Here is an 11,238-nt window from a genome sequence, read left to right on the forward strand (position 1 = left end):
AAAGCTCATAAAATCCTACTTGTATTCTTTAACTACAGAATACAGATGTAAGTTGTGGTAAAACTAATTTATACTCGACAGCCAAATTTTGAAATCGTCAACGAATTTAGGTAAAAAGTAAAATGTTTTATTTAAATAGTAATATAAAAAATTTGTGGGAAATTTTAATAAAATTATTATTATTTTATACCAAATAATATTAAGTTATAACATAACTTATAAGATAGGTGTATACTATAATATAATGTAATATACAAATTACATCCTGTCAAACGAGAAGAGGGGAAAGCGGGCTCCGGTGTGATTAGTACTCGGCCACCACCGGGTCGCGATGCGACCGCGTCAACGCCATAGCAAGTGGCATGCACAAAGTGCACGGACAGGTGTTCCTTGGCCTTTAGCGGTCTTAAGAAGAGGTGACCTGTCAGAAGCTTACGTCAGTTGCGACCGAGGAAGTCTTCTCTCTCGGCTCGTAGGCGATTCCAGAGGGCCAGCAGGAGCAGATCCATCGCCGATGCTCGCCTTCATCTCGAGCCTGAAGCTGTCTGACGCCAAACGGTACCGCTGTAAAAGCTAAAAAAACTCCGCAATAGACGATTAAACACAATTGGTTAACGTCATAGCGAATGCCATGCACTAAGTGCACGGGACAGGTGTTCCTTGGCTTCAGTGGTTCACCCCGAAGGGATCCCCTACGACTGCGGCCCGCCAAGTAGCACTGAGGGGTAGATTCTCGAATGTTTGTCGCTTTCGACAAAATTTGGTCGCCATTTTAAACCAATGGTGAGAAAATGTTGTCGAATTCGATAAATATTCGAGAATCGGCGCACAATGGGTGAAACGATAAATTTAGGTGGACAAAAATATGAAACATTACTATTTATACCAAAGCTGCATTATTTGTATACTAAAAGATTGAGAAGACCTGTAGTAATTAAATAAGGGCTTAAACACAACAATTTACAATATTTTATTAATACAGTTTACAATTTACAATAGAAATTGTCACTAATATTACACTAAATCTAGTTACAATTTCAATGTTTAAACCAGTAATTTCTGCGGAAATAATAGTAGGTGTAAGTATATGTATAGCGGTTGCGGTCGCGGTCGCGGATAAAAAAACCGATACTTTACTTCCTTTGTTTTATTGTATTTTAATGTAATTATGTAAAGTGTGATTGAAGGAAAGCATGTTTTTTTTGGTTCTACTTCCTTAAGAAATTTAACTAAAACAATCACGTTGAAAGTTTAAAAAGTTAAAAAAAAAATCGTGACCATAGTTTTATTTACTTAATCCATAAAGCAAACTAATTTTAATATTTTAAAAATGCTGTCAAATATACAATTTTGTAAACCTACGTGGATAATTTACTCGTCGTATGTTATTAATACACGATAAAAGCTTGTAGAATATTGGGTTTCAATTCATTAAAATAAACTGTTGGACATAATATATAACAACTGTTTCTTGCCCAATACCGTAGACGATTCAATGTCGTGTAACTGTTGGTGTAACTTACAACTGCACTCATTTCCCTTATTGAGCGTTATACTCAAATTTAAACAAATAAATTAATATTTTTAATTTCGAACACAATTTATTTATTATGTTAAAACATTTAGCAATTTTTTAAAAAGGAGAATAATTCATATTATTTATAACATAAGCGAAAAAAAATGTAAATGTTTATATACAAATGGATGAAAATAATGAACCCAAATAAGTTGCTTAATACTATAATATATAATTTAGATATCAAAGTAAGTTCTATTCTAGATATTGATAGTCTCTTATATATTTGTTTTGAGCTTCCCGGCTTATGTTATAGAGTGCTGCCATTTGTTCATTAGTGAAGCGTACTGGATCCCTCCCAGTTCCAATGCAAACTTGTCTTATAAGCATCTTAAATAAATGCACATTAATATTGTCTAAAAAAGCAAAAACAGAATTGTTCAGTTCCGATGCTAAGCTAAGAATGTTACATTAGTTTTAAAATTATGTTTTTTTTATTTCGATGCCCGAAAACACAATAACTTGATTTACTGGACCGACTTATTTGAGTAGCGTCCAGTATTGATTAGAAATCGATTGGTATGATTTCTTTGGCTGAAATTTGAAAAAAAAACTCCTTGAACATTGGATTAATCCTCAATTAATATTACCAAGTACTCGAGTTTTAATTTTAACAGTGCCCCGTGCCTTTGTGTGCATGCTAGTACGTTTAATGCACGTTAAAGGAAAAATAACAAATTTAAATATCTATAAATCTCAATTGGAATATTTTCCTATGACCAATAGCTTTATTTTAGCTAAAAAATTATAAATGACGTACAAGTAATGTTTACCTTGGTTTGTCTTTTCGCTTGGATAAAGTGTAAAGAACCCATTTACTAACATTCTATGCGTATCAGAATGACCCACAAACGTATAAAATTGATTCATTGTAATATTAATATTTGGTTGATTCGGTGGTATTCCCAACCAATTTTTCAAGTATGCATAAACGCCATCTAGACGCTAAAATTTGTAAGTACTAATATTATTATTATACAATGATTCTTTAAGAGCAAGACACTCATTTTCCCAGAAACTAAATGCAATTTTGTAGTTTTTTCTTTTTGGAGACTATTTAGTTTATGTTGTATTATTTCAATTTTGTTTTCAACCCGCAAGTTGGTTTACATTTCCTCTTCTCCATTCTAAACGGTCACTCGTCATCTGTCATTTTAAATAGTAACGGATATATTTAATACATTTTTTAAATAAAAAAATAATTGCTGGGAATGTAAAATGGCCGATAACTAGCTTTGGGGTTAGTTACTATTAAATTTACTTAATTTTAAAATTCAAGACGGCATTTATGGTGCGGGAAAGTAATGCGGGCAAAACAAAATAATACTTAATTCCACCCTTCTTCTCGTCCTAAATTTTAAAGTTTAATAACTTTAAATGTAATTATCCAAAACTGGTTATCAATCAGTCTTAAATTTTCAGCAAATAAATCTTATTAAAAAAAATTATATATGTTTCAAAAACTGATGGCGCTATGGAAAATACTAAATAGGTAAATTATTTGATAAATTGATTTGTATATTGTAAAAAAATATAAAGACAAAATTCCAAAATTGCGGTTATTAAAAAAATGAGCGACTTATTTTTAATGAACCATCCTGTTTAAAAATATGATACAAGTAATATTATATGTGAAAATATAAAACCATTACCTCGTTATCAGTAGGGTTTGCACACAGTACAGGATTAGCAATTAAAAAAATTGATATTAACAAATTAGTGAGCATCTTATTATATTTTCTAACGTCAATTGAAGTTTAACTCAGCAACGAAATGAATAATTGGTTTTTACTATGATTGCAGGTTATATAGTAAATTAAAAAAAAACAAAATGTAAATAATAAATATATTTACATCGTAGTATAAATCATTCAATACATTTAAATAAAAATCATAAAACGGTATTATGTTTGTTTTATTCGTGAAGCAAGCAGAGAATTCATTGGTTTTACAAAGAAGTGATTTTTTTAACATGATAATGTTTTTAGGCCAGAGTCAACCAAGAAAATTAATGAGATTCCTCATTCCGAATTTGAACCAGAAAAAATATTTAAATGACTACCAAAATAAAACCGCAATAATTTTGGTTATATGCATTTTACTATTGTTCAACGTTAAATTTGGGGGGAAAAATGATTATCTACTATTCCGGATAGCCTCGTACCTTATTGTTTACAAATTAATTACAGACCATGTCTGTACCTCTAATCTACAATATTTACTGTTTACATCGTCTTATAATCCCCAAACTATCTTATTGTTAGAGTTTACCTATTGTTAAGTATCTTAAATAAAGATAATTGTTAAGGTCAGACTTTTTACGACCTCTCATCATACTTGCTAAGTGTTTATGTTTTGATTACTTTCGCATATTCTTATCGACTCATGATCACTTTCACTGCATCGAAAATTCCAAAAACAACAAACTATCGCAATGTGCCTCACTACTGTTTTTATTTACTACCCCAACGCAGATCGTTTTTACCATATTATTGGAATGTCATATTTTATATTTATAATAAATAGTCATTTTAAGGTGTGTTTGGTTTTTTCAGAAAATTATTTTGATTAAATAATAATTCAGTACGGCGTATAATCAGATAATAACAATAATTTACACACCTTAACAATTTTAACAAATATTTCACTCCAAATGGTTTTCACCTTTGCCCTACTGTGCAGGCTTTTTTAACTCATTGTTAGATATTTGTACAAATTCCATTCCGACGTGAAATTTACATTACATATTTAAAATAAGTCTCATTTCGAATTTTTAATGTATAAAATCACTACCTACAAATTTAAGATTTTTTTTTAAAATTGTGTATGCAATTGATATACCTACTAACAGTCAAATGTTATAATAAATCATAAGTTGACAAAATGCTCAAAGCAAACATTTTATTTTTAGTTTTGTGCATACAGATGTTCTGTTATTTATTCTGTAACTGCCATAATATTGCAGGGGTGTTCATAATACAAAAGACATTACATTTTTAATAAAACCTCTAAACCAAATACAGATAATGATTATGTTAACCTTGTATCAAATTTGCACAAGTTGCCTCTTTAAACATTTAATACGTGACTTATGTATCTATTAAAATTGTAAGATTTGTGATTTCACATAAGCATATTATTTTAACTATAGACGACAAAGCGAGTGTTAAAAAAAGTTATAAGACACAAGAAAAAAACAATTTAATATAATACAAAAATCAGGCTTTGTAATTTTTTAAAGGATCTCTGTCAGGTTTCCCATTTACTCTTGAAATTCGCTGAAATAAAAATCGTAATCCAGTAATAATATAAAAATAGCATTTTTAAAACTAGAAAATGTGTTTTTGATGGTTGAGTATTTATTTCTCTAAATTGCGCTCCATTCAATCAAACAATATACGAGTAATATCTGTTTCTAAACTATCATTAAATTAATTATTAATTATTTATACGATTGTCACAAACATTTACCAAATAACTTGTTTATAAAAAAATCCCATGCAAAATACCTATAAAACTAGAGCCAACCGGAACAGAATAATACAATTTTTTAAATCGAGGCCGGTAATAATGCCACCCATTGTTGGTCTCACTATAATTTTAGACAGTTTTAAACATTCCTCTCGCTCTAAATTGCACCTTATTCCATCACAAATAAACCTGTTTCCTCTTTTCAACTAGTCCAACCAAACTTTCAGCTTAACAAATATTTGTTTAATTTTTTCAAAATATTGTCAAAACGGTCGTAAATATTAAATAAATCATGTTTTGGTAGGAGATAAAAAAATATTGTTCTCGCACGGGAGGTAGAGTCAAGCGCACAGAAAAAATAGTACTACAATCCACCCTCCTCCCGTCCTAAAACTTAGACTTTAATATCGTAAAAATGTAATTTTCCAAATTGATTAATTTTTTAACCATTCAAAGTTCTCAGTACTTCACAACAAGTGTATTTTGAATTTAATAATGCATAATTTACTAAAAATTTTAAGATATAGTCACCAGGTCGAGCAGTCAAGAATAGTAAAAAAAATTAGGGAAAACCCCTACTATAAAAAATGTTTATAAAGATTATTTAAAACGTATAATTTCCTTTTAAATAAGGTATTGGAATGGATTTTTTCATTTTTCTTGTCGTACTTAATAATTTCTTTCTGGCATTATTACTTTTATGATGTTATCACAAATTTTGAGGCTCCTACTACTGCAACATTCTTCAAAATCTTGATATTCTAATACTGTAATCCAATAGAAATAAAGTTCTTTAGGAAATGTTGTTTTTTGTATTTTTAACAGTTGGTTTTTTTTTTTCAATCAAATAATATTTTTAATTAACACATTTTTGTAAGTTAACGGACGACGTAAATTAAAATATTTAATGAGCAATACAAAAAATTATATATTCGTATGTTACAATTTTATTCTATTTTTTTCATTATAATATATATATATATATACACCTAAAATTAAAAAAATTGGTGAAAAAGCAAATTTTTAAATTAAAATTTATTAACAATGTAAATCAAATTTTTGACTATATAGTATAGTAGCTAAGCAGCTACACTGTAGTATACTAAACGTTACTACTTTCTATTGTAAAAAAACTCATGACAATTTAATGACGTATGTTATATATTTTGTACAAGCTACTAAATAACTAAATTGATAGTGCTGAACCTCTATCCTTGATATTCTTTCTTATGCCTTTTATTCCATTCATATCACGTTTTTAAAAGTTTCCTCGCTTACACCGAATTACAAATAATATTACCCGATAACCGTATGGTACGACTTTAATTATTGTACGCTTATCATTATTCTCTGAAATTTGTCGAAATTCGCAAATAGCTTGTACTGTCGGTGTTGAAAATATTGGTCATTATACTCAAATTTAAATTAATTAATTAATTTCAATAATTTTATATTCTTATCACTTTTATTACATATTGTTAAAAATTGTTACAATAATACAATCTTAAAAATCATAATTAACTGGTGTTAGGTTAGGTGCTTTTTCGTTGTCTAGAAGTTTGAACTCCATCGACGATGCTACTAAATTAGTGAAGAGTACTGGATCCGCTTTAATTCCATTGCAAATAAATCTTACAAGAATCCTAAAAAGAGTCTTGTCTATATTGTCTAAAACAAAACAAAAAAGATTTTTAATTAAAAAAAAATAACTAATACATATACATTGTAAGACTATAACAGACGCTAACACTATTTAAAACATACAATTGTATATTATAATATATGTATGTGTATTAGTTTCGATGCTAAGCTGCGAATGTTTTATAACTTATTTTGAAACGAGGTTTTTTTTATTTCAATACCTAAAGCAAAATACAATAACTCGAATTACTAGACCGACTTATTCGAATAACCTCCATATTAATAGAAATCGTTAAGGATTGGTATTACTTTGTTGGGTCAAAAATTTGAAAAAGATCGCTGCCCTCTCCCTCTTTTGACTGTTCTATCTGACATTGCGAATATCCTCAATAAATATTAACTTTTGATAATGATAAAGAAGTTTGTTTTATGATATATATTTATCATGTTAAAGGAAAAAATAACAAAACAATCCTATTTTAATTGTTATAAACGTGAATAAGAATACTTCTTCAAAACTAACTACTTCACAGTTATCCATCGAAGCTAAAAAAATATTATTAAATAATAAATTAAGTATAATTGATGTTTACTTCGGTTAAGTCTTTCACTTGGATCAATTACGAAGTACCCGTTTGCAAGAGTTCTAAAAATATGTGACTCATCCAAAAACGCAATTAAATGATCGAATGTAATATTCATATAACTAGGTAATCTCGACCATTGTTTAACCAATCGATAAAGTCCATCTATGTTCTGAAATTGGTTTTTAATAATATTGTTATAATTCGTTACATAAAAAACTATAAAATTGAAATGCGTACTGACTAGAGAATAATATAAAACGAACAATGTGATACAAGTCCAGAGAGCAAAAAATGGATAATATACAAATTTACTAATAATAAAAAATTAACTGTTAATCAATTCTTCATTTATCCATTTAATAATTTGATTAACTTTTTATCCTTGGTTAATTTGTAAAGCTACCTAATTGAGTAGTGCAATAATATAAAAATTCGTTATTCATAAATCATAAAACAAGTACAATATTTATTTATGAATAAATGTTATGCATTAAAAAAGTTATTTTTTTTATCTTGAGTATTTCTTTACTAGAGCTAATAACTATGATACCAGTATACCAACAATAGCGTAAAAGACAAAACACAATTAATTATTAAAGAAAACAATATGTATGAATATTATTACAAAAGTGAAACTTTGACCAATATATTAGAATAATACACCAAGTACCGTACCTCGTTCCCGATAGTCTCTGGGTACAAACCTGGTGGTGCACCCAGTACAGAGTTGGCAATTAATACCAATTTTATTAACAAAATAATGAACTTGAAATACATTTTAGGCGTACTGTAAATTTAATTTTAACTCGGGAACAAAATGAATAATTTTTTTTTCGCTTTAATTACCAGTTTTATAGGGAATTAAAAAAAAAACAGAACAGTGGGGACGGGGCATATTAGGGGGAGGGGATCACAAGCCTATAACAATTATTAAAGTTTGAAAATATGTAAATTTATTGGGCGTTTAGCTAGATTTCAAAAATCAAGGAGTATCATTTTTTTGTGTATACAAGTGTCTGTGTCACACAGTCTATAAAGTTAATATAACGACTAAGTTAAGATTATCAAAAGAAAAAAAAAAAGACCGTACAAATAATAAATGAACACGTACGCACTATGTACAAGTATTTAAAAAAAATGCTAGACTAAACAACATTTATTAGTTTTATAACTTTCAAATTTAAGCTAGATTTTTTTTTGGAAATTATAAACAATTTATGCCTGGTTTGAATACTGTATTAAAGAGTAAAATTTGTTTTTCTTAAATTTATGTAAAAAAATATCAAAGAAATAAAAAAATGTCGTTTCTCAACTTTGGGTTTAAAGTAGTTAAACCCCACCCAAAGAACATACCACGCACATTTTCCGATCCATAAGTAGGCTCTATACAAAAAGACACAACAAAAATACATCATAAAAAATCACAGTTCAAACCAATTACAGTATAAATCAGTAAAGAATATGTTAGCAAAGTTGGGCCAAAGCGATTATTAAGGAGATTGCATGATATCTGTTTTTAAGGAGTTTTGTATAGGCAATATTTATGAAATTGGTTTTAACAAATTTCGACCACGTCCCTCAATTTACCTCTTAATTTGTTTAAGCTTCAAGGTATTATTTTTAATTTAAATAATTTTTTCTACGAATAAAAGCCATTTTGGATTAGTTAAGACCAAAAATCCAGACAACATTTTGATTACATAGGATGGTTTAATTGCATTCCTGTAAAGAAAGTCGAGTTGGAAATTATTTCGAAAAGAATCTCTTTTACATACGAGCCGTCGAGAGCTTAAGTGGCGTAAGTCAGGTAGTGATAATTCTATTTTAAATCTGCTTGCTGGCAGGAGAATTTTTACGTTCTATTAACAACGAATACAGCAATTCAAATGTAACCTTTCATTTTTTAATTAAAGAAGTTACATGACTTTAACTAGTTTTGCTCTCGACGGCTCATATGTTGACTTCTATATAATAGTAAGACCGGGAATTTGTATAATATACTTGGAAAAGTATTCATAATTAGTAGTTATACAGAATTAAACAATGTTTATAATATCTAATTAAAAAAATGTAAAAACATCTCAACCGTTTAACAGTTATAGGTACGGTTTTAAGTTCACTTGGCCGGTTGGGTTTTTCTATTTATATGAAACACGCGTGGTACCACAAAAACCTTTAATGTCTTGTTGTTATGCATTTTTATACGTATTTAAATTGTAAAGTATTTCTTGGGAACTTGATACACATTATTTATCAACATATAATCCCTTAGGGTTATTGAATGGACAAGCTGACCATTTATTGTTACACCATTCCTGTTGTATCAATCAATTCCAAATATCAATTTTATATTTTAAGACTCATTTTCTTATGTTGTGTTACTACTTAAGAGGACGTCACACACCCGTTTTTTTCTACAAAAAACCCGCCTTGCGCGGATTAATTTTACAAAGGCTATAATCAAAACTAAGAAACCAAATTTCTACATAATATAGACAACAACATTGTCTGTGTTCTACCATCGCCCTATTTTTAATATTTCAACCAGTTAATGAATAATTAATTAATTAAGAAAGGACATTTTTGACTTTTTTAAAAATGATGTAGCGTTGGTTGTATTAGGTATATCGAAAAAATACGAAAGACAGAACACAGATAATTTTGTCATAAATAATATGTATGAATTTCTTTCCTTAACTATATATGAAGCCTGAGAAAAATTAATCCATGCAAAGCAGTTTTGATGGGAAAAACATTGTCAATTATCCTATAGACATGACTGTGATAGTATGACGAAAAAAAAATGGCAATCAACAAAGTATCCTCATTACTATATTAATAAGTATACGTTATAGTTCAAACTGCGTTCTACATGCGTGACAAAACTTGCTCGCAACAACTTCTTCCTGATCTGAAACCTGCTTGTTCCTTCGGTAGATTCTCTTCGGTTCGTTTTTGAACTCTTGTTAACAGTACTCTTTCAAATACACAATCAATATTTACCTTAACTACAATTTGATGCCACAGTACGACGTTTCGTAGACAATGTCAAGTCGAATTTTTAAAATAATAACGTAAAAACAAAGTTATAGTTATTTAAAAAAAGGAAAATGTTTTTATTTTAAATGTTGTTAAATATTAGGTTTATTGTAACAAGGATATATCATGTCTACTAAATCTTGTCATCTTTCGATTTTGTTATAAGTGTTTTTAGTTTAAAAATCACGGAGGAAGTAAAACGCATTCTGCATAATAGCTATGTTTTAACTTTAAAAAATTGTTTGTACAACGTCATTTTAATATTATCATTTTTCTCTTACATATTTTTGTATAATTATTAATTGTATTTCCTCAATTTTCATTGATTAGTTTTAGTCGGCCCAACCAGTACCACAGTTTTACTGCGAATCTTTATACCTGTATCTATACAGTGGCTTTTTTATTTTATAAGCTGATGAGTATATGTTATTAAAAATACAAAACAAAACCGGCGTATTGGGATTCATTTATCTTAACTGATATAACCATTCTCAAAAAATCGCATTGATGCAAAACTATATGGAATGTAAATGTTTTAAGGTGTTTACGTCTTTAATTACAATGCAAAACCAAATTAGAACATCGTTTTTTTAACATGAATGAAATAATACCTAGGATTATGCTTGATGAAACCGATACTGGTCATACATTTTGCACAGCATGTTTAGCTGTTATGTAAATTTGTTGTTTTCCGCCTGTTAACATTTCAATCTAGTATGAATAACTATTAAGCAAATATTCTATATTTACGAAAATAAACAGTCATAACTCAAATCACGGAATCTCTTAACTTGTTGTTGAAGAAGTCAAACGTATACTAAGTAGTTTTAAGCCACGAAATGATTCTCATGAAACATGCGTGGTATCCCAAAAATCTAAACTTATAGTATAGACTTTAGTTTGTATGCGTTTTGGTTTTACAGT

The 11,238-nt window shown here is 28.7% G+C and overlaps 1 protein-coding gene and 1 long non-coding RNA gene across 2 annotated transcripts; both read right to left on the reverse strand.

Annotated features, from left to right (window-relative positions):
* Positions 1–946: 946 nt before the first annotated feature.
* On the reverse strand, positions 947–3,346 carry LOC126844289 (uncharacterized). Its single transcript, XR_007686559.1, has 3 exons — positions 3,229–3,346; positions 2,350–2,521; positions 947–1,932 (listed from the first exon to the last, which is right to left on the reverse strand). It is a non-coding gene; the product is annotated as an uncharacterized LOC126844289 (long non-coding RNA).
* Positions 3,347–4,771: 1,425 nt separating this feature from the next.
* LOC126846543 (uncharacterized) lies at positions 4,772–8,105 on the reverse strand. The gene is made up of 4 exons (XM_050586088.1): positions 7,951–8,105; positions 7,282–7,444; positions 6,570–6,715; positions 4,772–4,854 (listed from the first exon to the last, which is right to left on the reverse strand). Exons 1-4 carry the CDS (start codon positions 8,050–8,052, stop codon positions 4,795–4,797), a joined length of 471 nt encoding a protein of 156 aa, XP_050442045.1. The 5' UTR covers positions 8,053–8,105; the 3' UTR covers positions 4,772–4,794.
* Positions 8,106–11,238: the final 3,133 nt, after the last annotated feature.

The sequence above is a fragment of the Adelges cooleyi genome, unplaced genomic scaffold (genome assembly GCF_023614345.1).
Source record: "Adelges cooleyi isolate 19-005CV unplaced genomic scaffold, UGA_ACOO_1.1 ACOO_flye_CR_arks_rails_tigmint_CR_PRNA_108, whole genome shotgun sequence".
Taxonomy (NCBI): Eukaryota; Metazoa; Arthropoda; class Insecta; order Hemiptera; family Adelgidae; genus Adelges; species Adelges cooleyi.